Source organism: Anopheles coluzzii, chromosome 3, assembly GCF_943734685.1.
Source record: "Anopheles coluzzii chromosome 3, AcolN3, whole genome shotgun sequence".
NCBI classification, from domain to species: Eukaryota; Metazoa; Arthropoda; class Insecta; order Diptera; family Culicidae; genus Anopheles; species Anopheles coluzzii.
Window position 1 is genome coordinate 62,529,717 of NC_064671.1, and position 22,006 is coordinate 62,551,722.

The following is a 22,006-nucleotide window of genomic DNA, read 5'->3' on the forward strand; positions in this document are numbered from 1 at the left end:
AGCGCAGCAGCAGCAATTCCGGAGGAATTTTTGGTTGGGTTTAAATATGGGGAAGGGAAAGTAAAAATAAAAACAACAACTGCAATGCATCTTGCAGCTGAAGCTGCAACGCACCACTACTAGCAGAACACGCCGCCGTTCTTTCGGGGTTTATATTTAGCCCCTTGCATGGTGGAGTCGGTAGAAGTCATCATCCCCATCACTCCCAGAACCGTTCATGAAGCTGCCACAGCCCCAGCCCGGTCCATTCGGGGGTCTGTCGGCGACATTAGGCAGCATAAACTGAGCATAAGTTGAGATGTGCTTGTGGATAAGAAAAACGGTCGCATCGTTGACGTTTCGCGGCTGCAGAATGCATCTAAACGCCGCCATTCTATGGCACACTGAACCTTCCCTTGCACTCCTCCGATGCTCCCCTCGATCTCGTAGTTTCAAATGCCGGAATAAAGTAGCCCCGGTGTGGCATGTAAAGCGTCACTCATTCCCCGAACTCGGGCGCAGATACCGCGGGAACATTTCAACCATATCGCCTTAATGCATGTGGTGCGATCAGTCTTGTGTGTGGGCTGGCTGGCCGCTCGCTCGACGCTGGGGCCGTTTCTTAAGCACGAAATGAGCCAGCAATCGTGGTACGGAACCAAACAGCGAAACCGCGAAGGAAGCGGATCGTCTCGCAAGTCGGATGTTTGTCTGGTGGTGGCTTATTATATCCAACGATTCACTAACAAACTCCACGGTTGACAACCAAAACTTCTATTCACAATAAACAGCAATCAAGTCGTAAGATCAAGTAGAGAACCGGCCAAGTAAATAAATTGTGCGTAAATAAATAATTAAAAATCAGCCATAACATTCTCGTTCAATCCCAACAGCAACTGAACATCGTCATTTTCATACCCATATACACACGTCAAAAGCTGTTATGAGTTTCTCTGTGCAAATTGCACAAATACACAAAACAGCACCCCGACTCGACCGTCATCGGGTATAATGGAAGGAAAATATTTTAAGTACAAATTCGTTGGCGCGATTTTGCACCGCATTTCCCACCCCTCCAGGTCGTTGCAATCGAAGCGAATCACATTGATGGTGAAAAGCTTTCTACACTTCAAGTGGATCGAACTGTGCTGAATTGAGACGGATATGCGAGAGAGCAGTGCCTCGGGTGTTTCATTTGAAATTACGAACGTTTCAACAATGTTGTGATGACGTTGATGGCGCTTCCAATGTTGTTATCATATCGGTTACAATTTACTATGAACCAAACACTAAACAAAAAGAGCGATAGTAATTGTTGGTTTATTTTTAGCTCCTCACTAAACCGGAAGCCTCTTTTCAGCATCATCTACAGGGGACAAGCAGTTTCCCGCCCGTGTGTACACAGCCTCCATCGACGGTCATTAGTATTAATTTAATTTTGGGGTAGCATCAAGCGTGTTGACGGATTTGGGCCAAATCTGGTTCCGTCTATGGAGAAGGGCGCCACCGTAAAATAAAACAAAACAAGCAAGAGAAAGAAATGTGTCAACTCACGAGCTCGCATCACAAAACAGGGAGACAGTGGTAAGGATTCAATTACACAGAAAAACAAAAAAAAAAGGTTCAAGCTGGATTATACGCATCACAAGAAGGCGCACAAACACGCAGCAACGGAAGGAAAATGTTGGTTTATTTTTGGCATAATACAAGGAAAAGGGAGGGTAACCGTCCAAGTGCATTTCAAAGGCACCGGAAATGTTTACGTTTAAATTTAACTTCCATCAAATGTGGTGCTGCGGGTGCATCACACCGGAGAGGACCGGATGCATGTAGATAGATGCACGGAATATGATCTTGAAAATTCACCGGAATAGCTATAAAAGCCGAAATAGCTTGATTTAGTTATGTTTAATTTTTACATACAAATGATCCATCGAATCTCGTACTAATTAAATATCAAAGAGTATTATAAGAGTATTAAGAGTATTATGATCGACATAAAATCTGCATGTTTATAATTTGTTTTTTATTTAATTATCAGAAATTAATTAGGTTTACTGCCACAGCCTGACGCATGGAGCAATGTTGGTGTTCTTGCTGCAATAGTTGTTGTACCAAGTAAAACGTATAAAGGCCGGGCTACATTGATCGTACTCGCAAGCGTAATTTTGATTTTCACTAGCGCATCTGGCGGCGGCTGGTGGAAGCTTTTTTTGGTCATCGAGGGAATGGACCTGCCGGATCTCAAAATTTAGTAGTTTTTCCATCGTTTTCCATTGCAAAAATGGATACAATGCGTGCAAAACATGTGTATCTACGTTTTACAAAACTTTTCTCCTTCGATTTAAGTAAAAAACATGGAAAATTAACGTATTTTCTGGAGCGGCACCAAATTGTTTGACAAAATGCTTCGGTCAACCGCCGCCAGATGCGCTAGTGAAAATCAAAATTACGCTTGCGAGTACGATCAATGTAGCCCGGCCTTAAGGCAGGTATAAGTTATTTAACACTTTGAAACTAATTGTACGTAGGAAATAAAACGTATTACATTCAGTAAGTGAACGACTCCCAATCATCAACACCAACATACTAGAGCTCACACTGACTCATATGATTTAATGTTATTAAGATACAGAAAAAAGTTTATTTTTGCTGATAAGCATATGAATGTGTGTCAATAGTTAATTTTTATATCTGTATATTTGCATATTTGCTCCTATCACTGTGTTGACAGCGCGAGTACCTACATTCCTACATCTAAACATTTCATTGTGTGATGGTTTTTGATGTATTAAAGAGTTTAAATTATTATGTTTTTATAACAATTGTTTCAACAATCAGCTATTCTATTTTTTATTCTCTCATCTCAATCAAAATACGATTGCGTGTGGTTTTTGTATGTTTGCGAATGATTGTTGACATGTTTTTAACCGATAAATGTCAAATTTCCTCGATAAATGTCCTCCTTCCGCCGATAAACGCACTCTAAGCCGGTCTAGTGGTTAACTCGTACGACTTAATAACATACCCGTCATGGGTTCAAGTCCCGAAAGGACCGTGCCCCTATACTTAGGACTGATTATCCTGCTATGGGGGGGGGGGGGGGGGGAAGTCACTGAAAGCCAAGCCCACAAGTGGTACAGGCAGGCCATGGCCGACAACGGTTCTTGAGCCAAAGAAGAAGAAGAAAGAGCAAAAGGAGCAAGAAAGTAACAAAAATGGGTTTATAGCGTTTTGGTCCAAAATCAACAAAGACCGGCCAGTTTCCCTTTGCGCTTATTAAATCTAAAAACGCTCACTACGCCAAAACTGACCCACATGTGAACCAAATGATAATAACACAGCCAAAACCGTATTTAGTTGATAAGCGGTACTGCAACATTTGTCAAGCACATGTTTAACGTGCTCTTTTTTCCCATGTGAAGAACTCAACAGAATCAACCAAAACACATACGCGCACACAAACACATTCGGCCACCAAATTATTCCCATGGTTTCCCAGCAGCAGCCGCCCGAAAAAAAACAACCCCACCGAGGGCCCGCAGGTCCTCCTTCTCGCACTTAATCTGCGTTGATGATCATTACCTTCTTACCCAGGCGTACGTCTATTGCGTCTGTCGTCACTTCCTCCACGCGAAGGGATTTTATATTTGCAAACACGCCACAAATTCTATTAATATCGGCCCACAATATCAATGCGTACCGGACACGGCGAAACGATGACTTTTTGTTTTACTTTTCTGACACGGTTCTGTTCCCTTCACACGTTGCACGGTGCACCACCACCAGACCAGGTCGATCTTCGCAATGAGACTTTCCCACCGAAAGGTACTACACTCAGTGTACAAGATGGAGACACTGGGTCGCCTTTGTCACCGCTCTTTGGCAATACTGCTACGGGTCACTTTAGAACTACTACCATTATTATCGCGCTATGGGGAATCCTCATTCATCAAATCACTTTATAAATTTAGGTATTTGAAATTAGCGTACATTCACTGTTATACCTCACTACACAACACTCTCTTCACAGAAAAAAGGCATCAATTTTGTAAAAGCAATATTTTGGCGCGTAAACCCAAGCGTTCCAAAACTACAGACAGAGTCCAAATGCAAATCAATGTACGAACTCTGCCTCAATTGCGTCATTGCGTGACAACACACTCGATTCCCATCCTCACTGATTAGAATTTGAAATTCAACTGAAGTACAAAACAGCCAACGGTTCTCTCATTCGAGCAGCAATTGATCTAAAAATACTGAACGATCCACACACGCTTGTGCTCACGCTCTAACGCAAAGTTCTTCGCGCGTGCGTGCCCTTCTCCTGAGCGACCGGACCGCACCAACACGCACCAGCACAGTACGACACAAGCGACAAGCGGAGAATGTTGTACCAGAGTGTGTCATTTCCCCCAAACCGAATGGCACTCAGAAGCATAAGTTTAATGGTGAGCGAATTAAAGGGGGAAGAGATTTGAAACGATAACTCCCGTTTATTTGAACATTGTAGAAAGGCTGAATGATGTGCTGGGTCCCACAGTTGCCTCTCATTCCGTTGCAGTCTTTTTTTCCATCATTTGTACGTTCCAATAATTGTACCCTTGATAGGATGCCTCTTCTGGTCATCAACGAAGCTTATCGCTTATCGCATTGATGTTTTCATGAGCTCTACCCGTGAGCCTATGAATCATAAGGAACGATAGGGTAAAAATTAACCATCCAATTTAACAAAACAGGATACGTCATGAAACGTGGTGAAGATACATCATTTCAATAATAATTTATTATCTATTTATACCAACTTAATAAGTTGATGCATAATTAGTCGTTATATTACTATCGAAAACAAAAAATGAGTTTGGAGAGCATTAAAACTTTGAATGAATAATATATAAGCCAAAAGATGGAAGTAAAACGTGTTAATGGAAGCATACGAGAAATTTCCCTCGCAGGAACCATTCGCAGTTTTCGCTATCACACAACAGATGGCGCTGCATCCATCGCTTGCAGGACAATGTTAGTTGCATACAACGAACGGGTTTTCATGCTTGCATGCAACACCACCACGGGTAAATCAACAGCGGAACCGTTCCTTTCCGTGCCGGGCCTTGCCACTTACCTGTATTTGCACTTCCAGCTCCTTCAACACATCTTGCCGGGCGAGGGCTACCTGCTCTTGCAGCCGTCGCTCGTACCCGTCAATGATCTCCTGCAGATCACTGTCCGATCCCAACTCTCCCACAGACGTTGGCGTTTGCAGCCGGATCGATCCGAGCACCTGTTCGGGCCGCTCCTGCACAATCTTGTTAGTATCGGATGAGCAGGGGTTAGTTAGCGGTGCATCATCGGCATGAATGTTTGCCGCGTCCGAGGTGTCGGTGGGTGATGGGGGACGACGATCGACCGATGGCTTAGGTGGTGGTGGTGTTGGCGGTGGTTGTGGTTCATTTGTTAGCATTGGTGAGCAGTGATCCTTCACAACGGAGGAGGTGGATGCCGTTTGATTAGACTGAAGAATGATGAAGAAGGTTTCAACACACAATGAGTAACTACGTGAACTGAGAGGAAGGTTATAACATCGTGGAATGGATCGCAACATGAGGAAGGAGAGTTTATTGTGCTTGTAACTAAACTCGAAAAAGAATGAGTGAGGAGTTAAGGTCAACAATCATGCAACATTAGGCGTACGGAATAGGATCATGCAAATCAAACTTATTTACTGCATAAGCACTTACCAGCACGTGTTTCTCCTGCTCTTTGGCTTCGTACGCTTTCAGTTTCCCTCGCAGATTTGCAAAGACTCGTTCGTGCTGTGCGTTCAGTTCCTTGATTTTACTTTGGTAAAATTCACGAACCTCTTCCGCCGACAAGTGACGGTGCTGTCAAACAATCAATAATACAGTTTAAAATTAATAACACTTAATTTAATCAACAACTCATTTAACTTCTTCATACCTCCTGTTCCTCGATAATTTCTACCACAAGAACCTCGTCCGCGCTCGCATCCGTTGCATCGATCGTTGTTGGCGTTATCTTCCGGTGGGTTGGGCTCAGATAGATGCCCTCCTTGTGCTTCCGGCGCGGGCTCGTGTGCTTCGACTGGTAGCCTCCGTTCTCTTCCGGGAACTCTTCCGCGCCCGATATTTCCGATGCCGTATCATCGTTCGACAGGCGACGACTTTGCTGCGAAAACACCTCCTCCGAGTACTGTTTCTCCAGGTCGACCACCTTCTTCTCGAAGTACGTGCGCAGATCGGCCATCTCTTGCGTGTGGCGTGCCTCCAGCTCGGTGCGCAAAGCGACGATCTCGATCGAACCGGCCTTTACGCTTCCCAGCATCTGTCTGAGCCGATTCACTTCCTGCTCCTTCTCCGCCCGCTCTATCTGCAGCTGCTCCCGTAGCACGCGATTTTCCGTTTCCCCACCGTCACGCACTTTATCGAGCTCTTGCGTAAGAAAATCATCAAACTTCCCCTGGACCATGTTGAACAGCCGCACCTCGTCGGGCGCCAGGTAGCGGCGGAACTGTTCTAGCTGTTTCGAAATCTTCAGCGGAATGTGCATTGGGTTGAGCTCGGAAAAATCGCTACACCCGGGCGGCTCGAGCAGCCGCTCGGTGGCCCCTAGCGGTGGATCGTCATAGAGGTCGGGAAAATCGGACAGCCCACCATCCTCGGTTTCGCTCACGAGATCGATCGATATTTCCGAGATGCGTTGACCGCCTCCGCCGCTGGTGCTTTCCTGATCCGGCGGCCGCACACCGGCCCAGCTGCTGCTCTGCGCCTTCAGCTTCATGCTCTCCACCGTTTCGGCTAGCTGTTTCTTCAGCTGCGTCACTTCCGCCGCCAGCTTTTCGCCCTCCGACTGCAGCTGGTTGCGTTCCTGCAGCGATTCCTTCAGCTTGTCCGCCAGCAGCTCGATCCACTGGTTGCGCTCCATTATTTTCCCGTACAGATCCTTCTCCGCACTGGCCATGTCCGCCAGCTCACCCACCGGCCGATACTCGGTCGAGTTGGTGGCCATGCTGATCGAGTCACTGTTGTGCGATCGGCATGGTGGCTGCTCGCGCAACGATTCCGCACGGCTACTGCACGAGTTCGTTTCCTTCCCCTGTGCCGTGCCGCCCTCCTTGCGCCCGCCGTACGCATTCAACAGCACATCCTTCGTGGCGATGATTTCGTGCAGTTTGCGTATCTCGTTCTCCATCGTTTGGAACATCTTCAGGCTGATGACGCTGTCGAATTCCGGTCCCGCCTTTAGCGAGCCTCCTTCGGGAATATTTTCCTTATTATCCTCGTAGATCGTGCTGCCAACCACACTGTGCTGCTTCTGTAGCAGCTTCTCCTCGAGAATGGAGCGCATCTCCTTGCCTCGTTCGATGAGATTCCCAGGCACGGGACTAGCGCCCTCCTGCTGCCGGCTCGTCACCTTCACTCCCATTATCCTTTGCTGTTCGTCGTCCGTGTTCGATGAGTTACCACCACCACCACCTCCAACTGTATGCTCCGATTCCTCGGAAATGTCTTCCAGCGCTTCCTTTTGATCGACCGGCACACGTTCCATCGGTTTCGCCGGCTCTCCGCCCGGTCGTTCGGTCTTATCTTCCAGCACTTCTATCGCTGCGACACCTTGCGCCTTGACCTCCTCGAACGATTTGCTCGTGGTTAGTATTCGCTCGCGTAAATCTTCCGATATGCCGCTCCCACCGGAAGACGAACTGCCGGACGGTTCGTTCGACAGCCGGTCGCTCATCGCCTCCGACATCTTCATCGGCCCTAAGCTCGTAAAACCAGCCCCAGATGGACCGGCGGCACCACTTCCTTTGCCAGCACCTATGCCATCGGGAACGCTACGACTTCTGTAGTCGGCGGAAAGTTTTCCCTGTCGTGCCACCGAACCGCTGGACGCGTCCAGTTCGACGCTTCCCACTCGCTCACTCTCGGTGTCCGGAGCGAGGTCGGAAATGTCGTTCGTCGTATTCAGACTATTATCCTGACTGTTGTTATTGCTCTCTTCCGCCATGACGTTCGGTGGTTTCTGGTTTCGAGCCTTTTCTTCTAGCCTTATTCCACCCCTTTGCACGATAGGCTGGTTCCGTTGCTTGAGTGCGTTCAAGTTCACCTTGCTATCATTTATCAGCACGTCGTCCTCTTTAAGGGGCGATAGTTCCTTCGCGTGATGCACTTGCACTAGCTCCAATGGACGTTTCGGGCTTTTTCCTTTCCCGCTGGCCCGTTCACCTACGGAACTTTCACCCTCCCCACCGTCCTGTCCGAAGGAATCTTCGTACTCTTCGTTTTCGGACGATTTCGGACGATCACGGAACGGGCTGTCCTCTTTCTCGCTCCGGTCACTTTCAACTGTCGTTTGAAAATGTTGTGCAATTTCGTCCCCGGACAACTGCAACCGATCGATGTCGAACAAACCACTACCACTACCACCACTCGGCGGCCGTTCCGCACTGCGGGGCAAAAAGTCTTCGTCCTCACCGATATCGAACAACTGTCGCTTCCGATCGGCAACGGCACTACCAATCGAACCTTTCTTCTTCGAACGATTCAACGCAATCACTTCCGCACTCCTGGAGCTACTACTATCGTCACTGTTGCCGTCGGTCGGCACACTGGCACTACTGATTTCGGCCACATTCGCCTGCTCGTCATCATCGTCGTCGTCGTGGTCGTTGTCTACCGGCGGCACTATTATTTCTTCCATAATCTCTAAACTATCGTCGTCATGATTGTCATTCGCGCTGAGGCTTTCCGATATGCTCGCGCTGGCACTGCCTTCTCCGCTGAGCTCGCTGCCACTGCCGAGCAGCTCGTCCTCGAGCCGAAACCGTACCGACGATTCCTTGCGGCTGCCGTAGCTGGACGTTGATTTACTGGCGCTGGCACTCCCAGCCGAGCCGATGCTACTCCCGCTGGTGACACCGGTGGCAAAGGCTTTCTTCGCTGCAGGTCCTTGGTGACCCTGGATATGTACCGGAAAAGGAAAGAAAAAAGGGGTATTAGCAAAGGTTATTCAACGAGCAGTTCAAAGTTGTCGCACAACGGCTATGGAGCATTGTTGGGGAGCAAAGGTCGAGTCCGAGGGTTTCGTCGTAAATTTTTGCACATTAGCGTCAACTGGATTCTTTTTCTGGAGCACATGGTCTGACCTGAATTTAAAGAATTATTCAGACATTATACAAGACGCAATCACACGAGAGCTCGTCATTGAATCAATTCATTGATTTTCATGAAAAACACTTAAAAACTTCTAAGAACTGATTTAACGAATGGAAGCTTGATTAGCAGTTTTAAACGTCATACTACTTTCATTCAAAAAAGACCTTTTATCTGCAAACCCTAACGGAAAACTTTTAATGTATCCCCTACATTTCGTATTTGGGTCAATGGAACTAAGTCACTGTTAAAAATTGGCTTCCAAAATCAGATACCTTAAGGCGATGGAGGCGATAGGGAGGAACCAAACCGAACACGCAAACTGAAATCCTTTCCAATATCTACTACAAAGCATAAAGGAGGGAAAGGATCGACTTTGAACATGCGATTTCGTACCGAGAGGATTCCGCCGCAACAGTAGCAGGTAAGAACCATAAACAATGTTTACTTCCCCAATAAGCGCTCCTTCGCTTGTTTGCCTCTGTTTCCCGCCTAACCCAAACGATGGTGCCCCGCTTTTGGGGCTAAAAGTTGCAATTTTTCATCAGCTTTGCGTTTTTATGTGCCCAACTTTAACTATCTTTAGCAAAACATTCCAGGGTTCGCTTCCTACGAAGACAGCAGCAGTTGTTTGATCGATATGTAAGCGATGAAACAAAGGGCCCGACGATTCGTGTCGTAGTTCACTTTCAAGTGAGGATGGGGCATTGAAAGATGAGCCCATTATCATCATAGCAGAGAGCAGTAACCAATAACCCAGTGGGAAGGACAGTGTAGTTAACTCTGTGATTCTATCGTCGTAAGGTAAGTGGTATTACGTGCCCTCAAGATATGTGCGATCGTGACAGATTCCCAAAAATGGAGAGCATTTTAGGTTTAATTTTCTAAATTTGCCACACAGAAAGCGAAAGCCCGACACAGAAAACTGCATTCAATAACACCATCTGTTGGTGGTGTTGGTGCACTAATTTATATGCCTTTTAAATCATCACTCACAACTCAAAATAATGCATTGTGGCGTATGCCTTTTCCGAAACACGCATTCCGATTAGGAGGGTAAAAACAACAACAAAACAATACTACAAACGCACAAAGAAAACACTGCAAAGGAAAGCAACAACCATGTCGATTACGGCGAGGTTTGCTTAATTTTAGAACTGCATCTGTGCAACTAGGCGGTCGTCGCCAGCATTCGTTGGTTGGTGCATTACGGATGATACGGATGATTCAGGGACCCCCGAAGCTCCCGGGACGGGTTTGCTCAGGGGGGCGCGCCATCGATCATACTCTTTTATTATGGCTTTTCATTTAAAATACGATTTTACACATAATTTTATCTATTTTAAGGGACAACTATTCCTCAAATCCACGCAGTATGAATTCTAATAGCGTAAGAAAAGACGACTTAACACACACGCACAAACACGATCACGAATGTAGTAGGAGGTGGTTAAGATATTTTACAATATACACCAATCCATCAAGCAACGAGAATGTCCACTAGTGAATGATTTCTTAACCCTTTACACTGAGTCCTCTCTGACGCTGAAAAATGTGTCTCAAGCAACAATAAAAACATACCGTACGGCATGAGCACACATTTTCAAACGCCTACGTAAGCAGAACAAAGATTTGTCGAAACAACTTTTCGGTTTCGGCACATTCGGAAGCAATCAATCGACGTGTTTTTTACTTCCGATGCATGGCCTAAAGCAAAAGAGAACTGCCTAAAGCTAGAGATTTCGTACTTAATGCAGATAAATCGCTCCTCGGAACAGAGATGTCCTACAATAGCTTCTACTGTAAACGTATCACCGGCCACTGACTGGTTTATGTTCGCCGTACGACGACACTGCTGTGACACATCGTCTTCGACCCTTTCGACACAAAACACACGAACGTACTGAGTGTGCAGTCACGATCCGCGGCTTCATCGGTCTCCATGTGCTTCGATGGCAAATCTAAACCGAACGAGCGCGCAAACGAACGAAATTTTCGGTATCGAATCGATGTTTGTGGCTGTTTGTTCGGGCCACACCACCAAGGGGGCAGTAGTAGGTTGGTGTGTTTGTTTGTTGGAATTTGATTGTTCAAATGCCTATGACAAACACTAGAGCGTGCCACTTCCAGACGCACAGCGAAAGAAAAAAAAATAACGTCATTCCTCTTAATTTCTTCAGGAAATGAACATCTGGAAATACTGAAAAAAGCAAACATAAAACATTACAAAGCAGACAAGGTATACATATAAAACGCCAAAAGAATGATCAGTTACCGATCCCGTGTTGCATTGGTTTCGTTTTTATTCTGGCCACCACTTTACGATCAGCACAGATCGATGAATGAAAATGATCTACTTCTACCGAAAATGATTGGATCATTTATTTTTATCGCCACTTCATAAATCCAATCTCACTTGAGACATCATCTGCCACTCGGAAGTTAAACTTCCCCTACCTCAAATTCCACCCTACCCTTATCCGACTCGTCTAGCGCATAAAAACTGCCGCCACCGCCGTAACATAAAATCAACCGGGCTATTAATCTTCCATTTCAAATTCCAACGAACCGCTTCGATCGTCGCTATCGCTTTTCGGGCGGAAAGGAACACGAAAGGGAGGAGTGTGGGCTTAGAGTGCGACATTGGCACACACACACGCACACACCAGCTTCCCTTTCCGAATGGTAACGATATCCACTTGCAACCTACCTCTATGGAACATTATCCCCCTTGACGATCAGATGCCTGGGTTTGAGGATTCTTATGTATTTTTAGTTCACACGCCGTATGATCGCATGAAAAGAGGCGGCGAACGCGTATGTGTGTGCCGGTGTAAGGTTTCCAGTGTAATTATTTTGTCACCATGCGTCATATAAATTTATTTAAGCTAAGGAAGATGCTCTTAATACTTGAGAAGGATTTTATCAACTTTACCTCAAAAATGATTCAATCAATCAATTTTTATTTGTAAGTTTTAATTGGGATTTTTTGCTTAGTTAAAATGTATTTAAAATGTATTTAAAAGTAATACCTTTTAAAATGTATTGTATTATTATGAAAAATTGTATAAATTGTGTGTCGTCTTTTTTTTTTAAATGACCCTCAACTATGATCCAAATTTAAAAAAGAGCCATTCAATGTGTCCATTTCTCACAACACTGACTTGATGCCACTATGGTCCAACTTGTTACCGTGAAAAAATCGTGTTCAAATGCACCGATTGTGTTAAACATCTGTGACGATTTAAAAGACATCCAGATAGCCGCCACACATGCTCTGCAGGTCAGACACAAGATCGACACATCCTACACTAAAGTATGAATGCGTTACTGCAGTGATACATACGAACAATATTTTACTCATTTTTTCAATCTGAAATGCATGAGAACACGGGGCAACATGGACATGCTGAGGATTTTTATTTTATCACTCCCAATATAAAGTAATGCGGTTAAGAAACATTAAGAAAAATATTTTAAAAACACATCAAACTTATTGAACTTTCATTAAAAAATATGTGATTTGCTTAACGTTGATTTACTTGACTATCTGGAATATTTTATCAACAGTCATACGGTTTCATTTCAACAGTTTGTGGAGCAAATTGTGATTATTTAGCAATTGTAAAATTAAATGAAAAATATAAATATAAATTTTGGGGTCAAAAGAAACAGGACAAACATTTATTTACGAATACTTCTAAAGCAATATAAAATTTTACTATTTTAATTAATGTTAAACCCATCAATTTTAATAAAAAATACATTATTTCAGTCGACTTACGGTATTAATTACGATATTCGACTAAACTATACAAAAAAGCATACACAACTTCAACCGATAACTTAAAATGAATTTTAAAATGAGTTTTTCAAACACGTAACAGCTGTGTTTGATAATTTACAATGTATGTAGCTGTGTTTGTTAATGTACAATGTGAATTGTGTTCTCTTCCTATCTTTTGTTTTGCTGTCCAGGAAAGCCATTCAATTTTTTCTAAAATATATTATTAAATTTAACGCACTTTTTACACGTTTCAATCGAAGAAATCGAATCTTTTGAAAATGAACTTTTTAGCATTATTGTGTGGACAAATATAACACCATAGCCTCACTAGGCGCCATATGTCGCAAGCATATGCTCATTTTCTATCAAGCATAACTGCCCATTTTGCCCCACATGAAACATTATTATATTTTTTGTAACATTAATAAAACTAAACACTCAATTGCCTTGATGTCTTCAGACAAATTGTATATTATATCTTTAAAAATATACCATTTAAAACTTCCACGCATCCCTTTGACATTGTTTAGAGCTTATTTTCGATGTAGTAAAAATTATATCAATATGCTACTAAATCTTAATTTGTATTTTTCTTTATTGTTTTCTTTTAATTATAGGTCATAAAATTTTCATGGTGTTTAGAATACACTCTAAAGAATACAATGTTTCGGAATTGGAATTTATCCTTGCCGTGAAATAATGTTTAAATAAAGTGTGCCGATTTTACCCCGCATGCTCATTTTGCCCCGTTCACTCCTACCTTGCTCGTCTACTGTATGATTATGTTTCCTCTTTAAAAGCAGATACTCTTGGTCAGGTTTCGAAGTTAACAGCAGAATTTGGGACAAGTACACCACCGTAAGCATATCTGCTTGTGATTACAAATATCAGTTTGACAAAATCAGATTATGCGTTCTTTATCATGGAAAGAACACATTTTTTTTTTAAATTAAAGCTGGATTCCAGAATGCAAAATACAACAAAAAATAAAAATCGACCATTTAATATTAAATTCGATACAGTAGTCCAAGTCCTTGAAAAGAACCAATCTGTACACTCATTCTCATTTTACTAAAGTTAATTTAAAAATGCTTAGTGACATACATGGCCCTATGGCACTCTTGTCTCAGTCCTGTCATAGTCGGGAAATCGTACGACCTACCAAATTCATGATATGATATTTGAAGTTCATGATATCAAATATCTTACAGAAATCATGTCCGTTTTGCTCCGCCTTGCCATAAACATACCAATACCTCATTAACCGCAGCGAGCATCGCATGGATTTTTTTCTTTTTGGAAAATTAAAGTAAATTTTCCGGAGCGTCCTCCTCCACCAGCATATTTGGGGTGTTTTGCTACCGTCACTCCGAACGTTACCCTTCATCCTCCTACTCTCCTTCAAGACTGGTGTTTGCTTGCGTAGTCAAAAAGAAACTAATGCAACGTTGTTTATTTACTTGTAAAACAGCATCCACTTGAAGGTTCTGGGGGAGAAACCGAACGCCTCGTTTCATCGTTCCATTCAGTGTGCGGGAGAACTAACCGCAGTTGCCCGGCGGATGAGGCAATACCGACTGGAGCACTGGTCGGATGGATGGATGGATGAATGGGTGCGTTTTGGTTCCGGTAGAACGAACGTTGTAACATTCTACCGCTCGAAGGGACGCTGTGCCCGTTTCGGTAACGTTAGGTGAATCGAGTCAAACAACATGACCGTGCACCACCGTCCTCTTCCAACAAACGGCCAAAAAAAGGGCGAGCTGGTTGCAACCGCAGACTCACAGCATGGAAAACGCGCAGTACGCGCGGGTGCGTTAGGAAAGAAATATTACACCGAAGCTGTGGCGCTTGGGGAATTTGCTTCGTCCAAGGAAAAGGCAACAAACACACATAGCCACACAGTCTTTTTATACCCTTCGGGTATCTGTGGCATACCTAGTGGACGAATGCTTGACACCTCGTACATAATTAGTGTAATCCGAACGAGATCTATATCGTGTCGGTCGATACGACTCGCGGCCCATTACTACGCGCTCCGTGCCGGATGGAACGAAATGGTCTGGCTTTTGCTAGCTTTGTTGTTGTTTGTATTTGTCACATGTTTGCTGTTTGGTGTACACCGTCCTTCCTCCTCTTCCCACCAACGAAACCCCGCACGAACGAAATCAACACCCGGACATTTGGTCTTCTGATGTGTCGAACGGAAGCAATGAAAACAATTAAACGCAACATCCATCGGACAGCATTCTTGGCGTGGTGGCGTTTGGGTGGAAGACATGGCAGGGTCACCATTGCGCCACTTCGGTCAATTCGACAGTGGGAGAACGGTTCATATGAGTCGGCGACAAGTAGCGATCATCCATCAACGAGTTGAGCGGAATCTTCCCCTTCCCGGTCGGTGCGATGTGTTACCAATTCCAACTATTTCCACACCGTGTGCTGGTTAATTGTGGCATAAATCGCATCCGACGGTGCAGGTGCGGAAAGATTCACCGTGTACCGATAGTTTGCTTTCACACGGAGGCACCGTCTTTTTTCTGCGGCGGGATAGCTTTTGATGTTATCGCAAAGATCGCGATGCGAACCATTAGTGCATGGACAGTCTTCCTCCCGTACGGTAGCGGGAGCCCTGGTTGACTTCATTTCTGCGATTTCTGGCCCATTCACAGACCGGTCAGAAAAAGGTGTCCACTGAACCGCAACTACTTTCTATCGATCGTGCTTTAGTACCGAAGAGCCAGTGCCGGACACCGCCGTTGCTCTGGATTGCCCCTCCGGGGACGGCAAGTTTCGCTGTTGATGTTTCGTTTCCTAGGAAACCCAGAGTGCAACGACAACGGCACAAGTAGCACAAACCCGACACACACACACACACACATACACGTACAGCACACGGCTGTGTCCCATGCAAAATTCATCGCCAAACACGCGTCACGAGCGACAGGGACGGCCCCCCGGGGACGGCCTAAAGGTACTACCTCTAGCGCAGAAACGCAACACTATTCCGAAATACGCTTAAAATAGAACCCGTGTGTTCTACATTCGCTGCAATCCGGTCGAGCACGGGGCGCGCCCGTACCCATCCGTTGCAATCATTCGGTTCCGTACACCTTTGACGGGTTCGCTGCGAGAGTGAGCAATTGCATGACCAACGCATAATGTATTCATCGGCCACTTCCCTCGATGGTTGGATGGATTCTGCACCCACGGCCCGCTTCCCACGTTACGATCGGACGGTGGGTTTCGTACTCCGGCTTTACCTCTTCCGACTGCTGCTGTCCGCCGCTGGTCGTTTGGTTCGCTTCCCGAGGAAGCTTCAGTGGTTTCAGCTTCAATCGATTCATTTTACGCAGGTACACACTTTTCACACGACACAACACGACTCACTGTACCACCGCACAGCACATGATTTTCACGCACGCACAACACACACACAAAGACGCCGTACTTCCGAACGCGTAAAACAAAACGCTGTATCCGTATGTTAAAATTTAGATTTTACAATTTCAAACAACAAGCCGAGCCACACACACAGCCGTCCGAGCATCGTTTTGGAACTGGTCCTGGTGCGGGGTTGTGTTTATTTTATGCTCGCTGTCAAACGCACGCACTTAACGAAGCGTTTGACGAAAATGCCGTTTAACGAAGGCTGTCACTTGGCTGTTTGACAGCTGAGGGGAAATTTTTCCTAGCGAGCCACAACACCATAACAACAGACGCGAGCTAGGCGGAAGCATCGCGCTTTATCAGGTGAAAAACTCTATTTTCTATTGTTTTGTTTAGATTCCCCAACTTATCAACCACTGCTACTACTACTACTACTACTAACACTACGACGGTGATCGCGCTTTCGTAACACATCGACCGGATGACTCGTACAGGAGAAAATGGGTAAGTTGAAGCTTTTCACGCTTGGAAGCCGGTTCGAATATTGATTACCCTTGCGGGGGTACGTGTTTTTCGTTTGCAGCAAGGATCGGCGTCGGTCGCGAAGCAAGTCGAACTCTCCGGAGCGCAAGAAGAAGCGCTCGAGAAGCCACGATCGGAGCAAATCCGGCGCCTCTCGTTCGTCCGCGAACAATGGCAGCGCGAATGCATCCGGCATGGGAAGTATTTCCGGCAGCGGTGGCAGCAGCAGCAGCAGCAGTAGTAGCGCCGCTCGCCGAGAACGCCACCGGGAAGAGCATCGGGAGCGTGAGCGGGAACTGTGGGAGCGGGAGAAGGAACGAGACCGCGAGCTGGAAAAGGAACGTGAGAAGGAAGCTGCCCGCAAGCGGGAACGGGAGAAGGAGAGGGAGAAGCTACGGGAGCAGGCGACCAAGTAGTAAGTTGAACCAGTAGGGCCAAAGGCAACTATTTTAGTATTTTACCATTTTATCACAACATTATGTGCGTCTCTTTCCCCCAAATTAGTGCCCAAAGCGTCAGCAGCAGCGGAAAACAGTCCAAGTTTGACCAGATGCCCCCGGGGATGATGGCACCCCCGCCTCTGCTCCCACCGACGGTAGTGGTGGTAGAAAAGTTAGCCGAAGAGAAAAAGGTATTCCGGGAGCGGCCCAAGGAAGAGGTGTACGAGGTGCCGGTGGCACCGATGGACAAGGAAGAGGAGCAGCGTCGCCTGGAGCAGGAGATGACGAAGCGCCGGGAGCGGATCGAACGGTGGCGGGCGGAACGCAACAAGAAGGAGCAGGAAATTAAGAAACCGCTGCCCACGATCGTGCCAGTCTCGGTGTCCGGTGCGAAAAAGTGGAGCCTCGAGGACGACGAGGAAGACGACGAAACGGAGGACGCAAAGGATAAGGCGGACGGAGCGGCCGAGGAGGAGGAAGAGATCGATCCGCTGGATGCGTTCATGAAGGAGGTCAATGAGGAGGTGCGCAAGGTGAACAAACTGTCCAACCCGCTGCCCAAAACGGACGGTAAAGCGTCGAGCAGTGGCGTTACGATCATCACCGGCGTGGCCAAGCAGAAGCAGGAAACGAAAAAGGGCGAACTGATCGAGCAGAACCAGGACGGGCTGGAGTACTCTTCGGAGGAGGAGCAGGAGGACATTAAAGACACGGCGGCGAATCTGGCCAACAAGCAGAAGAAGGAACTGGCGAAAATAGACCATTCCGGCATCAACTATATGCCCTTCCGGAAGTCGTTCTACGTGGAAGTGCCGGAGATTGCGCGCATGACACAGACGGAGATCGACGCGTACAAGAAGGAGCTGGAGGGCATTGCGGTCAAGGGCAAGGGGTGCCCGAAACCGATCAAAACATGGGCCCACTGCGGCGTGTCGAGGAAGGAGTTCGAGGTGCTGCGTAAGCTCGGGTTCGAGAAGCCCACACCGATCCAGTGCCAGGCCATACCGGCCATCATGTCCGGTCGGGATCTGATCGGCATAGCGAAAACTGGCAGCGGAAAAACGCTTGCCTTCATTTTGCCCATGTTCCGGCACCTTCTCGATCAGCCGCCGCTAGAGGACGGGGATGGACCGATCGCTATCATAATGACGCCAACGCGGGAGCTGTGCATGCAGATCGGGAAGGATATTAAGAAGTTTTCGAAATCGTTGAACCTCCGGACGGCTTGCGTATACGGTGGAACGGGTATATCGGAGCAGATAGCAGAGCTGAAGCGGGGCGCAGAGATTATCGTCTGTACGCCGGGCCGTATGATTGACATGCTGGCGGCTAATTCGGGCCGCGTTACGAACCTGCGCCGGGTTACGTACGTTGTGCTGGACGAGGCCGACCGTATGTTCGACATGGGCTTTGAACCGCAGGTGATGCGCATCATTGATAACGTGCGTCCCGATCGACAGACGGTGATGTTTAGTGCTACGTTCCCCCGCCAGATGGAGGCGCTTGCACGAAGGATCCTGAAAAAGCCGATCGAGGTACAGGTCGGTGGCCGATCGGTCGTCTGTAAGGATGTGGAGCAGCACGTAGTTGTGCTGGATGATGAGGCCAAGTTTTTCAAACTGCTCGAACTGCTCGGAATTTACCAGGAGCAGGGTAGTATCATCGTGTTTGTCGATAAGCAGGAAAATGCCGACAGCCTGCTGAAGGATCTGATGAAAGCGTCCTATCCGTGCATGAGCTTGCACGGCGGTATAGATCAGTTCGATCGAGACTCGACTATGGTAGATTTTAAGCAGGGCCGTGTAAAGCTGTTGATCGCTACCTCAGTTGCCGCTCGCGGGTTAGATGTGAAGCAGCTCATCCTGGTCGTTAACTATGACTGTCCGAATCACTACGAAGACTATGTTCATCGCTGTGGGCGGACGGGACGTGCAGGGGCAAAAGGATTCGCGTGGACATTCCTCACGCCCGAGCAGGGACGCTACTCCGGTGACATTATCCGTGCGCTCGAGCTGTCCGGTGGCACGGTGCCGGAGGATTTGCGCAACCTCTGGGACACGTACAAAGCAGCACAGGAGGCAGAGGGCAAGAAGGTCCACACCGGCGGAGGCTTCAGTGGCAAAGGGTTCAAATTCGATGCCCAGGAAGCGGCCGCTGTAAACGAACGTAAGAAGATGCAAAAGGCTGCCCTAGGATTGCAGGACTCGGACGACGAGGAAGATCTCGAGCAGGACATTGATCAGCAGATCGAAAACATGTTCGCAACGAAGCGCATTGTGAAGGAGGTTGAGCCACCTGCTAGTAATAAACACGAGCAGCAAAATAATCCACCGCCGGCACCGGCTCCCCCGGTACCGAGTGTGACGCACTCGGACAAGCTCGAATTGGCCAAGCGGTTGGCATCGAAGATTAATCTGCAGAAGACGCTGGGCACGGATTCAAAGGGTGCGACACAGCAGGCCGCCGAAGCAATACTGAAGGGTGCCAACACGCAGCAGTTGATTGCCGCCAAAACGGTCGCGGAGCAGTTGGCAGCCAAGCTGAACAACAAGCTCAACTATCAACCGAAGGACGAAGAGGAACCGGTGGTGGAAACGAATGAGCAAGTGTTCCGCAAGTATGAGGAAGAGCTGGAGATCAACGATTTCCCGCAGCAGGCTCGCTGGAAGGTTACATCTAAGGTTCGTATGCTTACAATTCGATCTAATGCACAGGACATTATTAGCGACCTTTTCTCCATATTTTTCCATTGCAGGAAGCGTTAGCGCAAATATCTGAATACTCCGAGGCGGGTCTTACCGTGCGCGGTACGTACGTGCCACCAGGTAAAAACCCTCCGGACGGCGAGCGTAAGCTGTACCTGGCTATCGAAAGCTGCAATGAGCTAGCTGTGACGAAGGCGAAGCGTGAAATTACGCGCCTGATAAAGGAAGAGTTGCTGAAACTGCAAGCGTCCTCTCACCACGTTATTAATAAGGCACGATACAAGGTGGTGTAAGCGCATCAAAGTCAAACGTTGCATCCTGGTAGCCGAGCGACTGGTAGCACGAGAACGTACATGCCACGAAAATAGAGCAACTTATTGCTTTCAAAATAAAGTAATTACACTCCTAGCAATAGAAGAAGAAAGATGTAAACAGCAATTCTGCTAAGGCTTAGGTGATGTATCACAACTACTTTTGAATAATACATTTAATTTTTTTTATGTATTTATTTCTTCCATTATCACGGCAGCCGTATTTTCAACCCAATAATGCTGATTTACATTTAATATTCATCATCATTTAATGCTTATATTTACAATAACCATTTTCCTTTTACCAATTTAATTTCACTCATTTTTTTATTTATTTTGTTTCAGAAGATCAATATAAGGGAAATGTAATTAAAGGTTGGAAGTGGGGCGATCTAGACAAACTTGAACTAGAAATCATGACCGCGGCCCACTTTATTGAGCACAAAATTGGCACAACACCGGTTGGGCTGATCGAGAATGAGTACCGCAGTCATTAATTTTAGTTCCGTAATTCAGGATATCCTGAACGTATTCAAACAGTGCCTAACAACAGATCGTAAAAGTCTCGCTCGATCATGGTATAAATTGGAAACTCGTTTTAATGGTTTACTTTATCCGGGCATACAGTTGTTTATATGGAGAAGAAGGGTTTTACCTTTCTTATTTATAAACCGCACGATAGTTCTATTGTTGACTTGTTAACTATCTTAATGCCGGATTCAATCAAATTCGATAATTCGATTCACACGGCAGTAACAGTTCACACATATCCAAAACCAAACCAAACCAAAACAGATCAATCTTGTTTGTTGAGCTAAAGTAGAAAAATAATTCAAACCAAACAGTTTAATGTTATGTTTTCATTTTATTACAGAAGTGTTTGAATTGTAGATTGTCGGACAATAGCTTTTCTATGAAAAAGTTTCATAACGTTTTAGTAGGAAAGATTTGCCTTGAATTCGTCGCTATGGAAGATCAGAACATCCTTGAAGTACATGTTCTTGGTGTAGAAGTAGCTGAAGTCGATGTCACGGTCGAACGGATATCCGAACGGCAGATCGTCGATGTACTTCGAGCCAGAGCCAACACCACACGAGTACGTGTAGTCGTAGGTCGAGAACTGCTGCACCTTCGGGGCGTAGTACGGGGTCACGATGAAGTAGAACGTCATCTCGTAGCCGCTCGGTAGACCCTTCGGCAACAGCAGACGATCGGGGAAGCCACAGTGGGCCTCGGAGTTGTCCAGCACGAACTTCTCGCCACCGTTGTAGGCGGTCATGATCTTCTTGTACAGCTCGGTGTAGGTGGTGCGATCGCGGACACTGTAGTAGAAGTCGCGCGAGTTACGCACGATCGTGTTCTTGCCCGTGACAAAGTCGTACAGATACTGGTCAACCTCGACGAAGTATTTCTTCAGGTACTGCAGCTGCTTGAAGTCGTAGAACTTGGGGCCCATGTACACACGGACCACACCCTTGCCGGCGAACTCGGAGTACACATCCATGGTGTAGGAGAATGGCTTGTGGTTGATGCGCTTCTGACGGGCAAAGACGGAGAAGTCGAAGAACTTCTCACCCGACGCCTTCAACGGGATGACGTTGCTAACATCGGAATCGTAGTACTCGAAGTAGGTCAACAGCTTGTCGAACACGACGCTCTTGATCTCAACACCCTTGAAGTACAGCTCCTCGTAGGTGTACGG

The 22,006-nt window shown here is 46.5% G+C and overlaps 3 protein-coding genes across 6 annotated transcripts in view; 1 reads left to right on the forward strand and 2 right to left on the reverse strand.

Moving 5' to 3' along the window:
* The window catches only part of LOC120955048 (A-kinase anchor protein 9), a 39,186-nt gene extending 22,662 nt beyond the window's left edge, over positions 1 to 16,524 (reverse strand). For 2 of the 3 annotated variants that reach the window (XM_040375520.2, XM_040375518.2), the window contains exons 1-4: positions 16,200 to 16,524; positions 5,938 to 8,955; positions 5,718 to 5,861; positions 5,102 to 5,491 (exon numbers count right to left, since the gene is read on the reverse strand). In XM_040375520.2, coding sequence (XP_040231454.2) covers positions 5,102 to 5,491; positions 5,718 to 5,861; positions 5,938 to 8,955; positions 16,200 to 16,283 — 3,636 coding nt within the window. In that variant the 5' untranslated portion in view covers positions 16,284 to 16,524. The remainder of the gene's footprint in view (positions 1 to 5,101; positions 5,492 to 5,717; positions 5,862 to 5,937; positions 8,956 to 16,199) is intronic. The other variant, XM_040375521.2, reaches the window with a different exon arrangement.
* A 102-nt stretch (positions 16,525 to 16,626) lies between these two features.
* LOC120957493 (probable ATP-dependent RNA helicase DDX46) lies at positions 16,627 to 20,497 on the forward strand. The gene is made up of 4 exons (XM_040379718.2): positions 16,627 to 16,830; positions 16,910 to 17,263; positions 17,353 to 19,969; positions 20,044 to 20,497. The coding sequence occupies exons 1-4, from the start codon at positions 16,808 to 16,810 to the stop codon at positions 20,284 to 20,286; spliced, it is 3,237 nt and encodes a 1,078-aa protein (XP_040235652.1). The 5' UTR covers positions 16,627 to 16,807; the 3' UTR covers positions 20,287 to 20,497.
* A 652-nt stretch (positions 20,498 to 21,149) lies between these two features.
* The window catches only part of LOC120959326 (hexamerin-1.1-like), an 11,896-nt gene continuing 11,039 nt past the window's right edge, over positions 21,150 to 22,006 (reverse strand). For both annotated transcript variants that reach the window (XM_049609294.1, XM_040382623.2), the window contains exon 3: positions 21,150 to 22,006. This exon is cut by the window's right edge and continues 1,077 nt beyond it. In XM_049609294.1, the coding sequence (XP_049465251.1) occupies positions 21,239 to 22,006 (768 nt within the window). In that variant the 3' untranslated portion in view covers positions 21,150 to 21,238.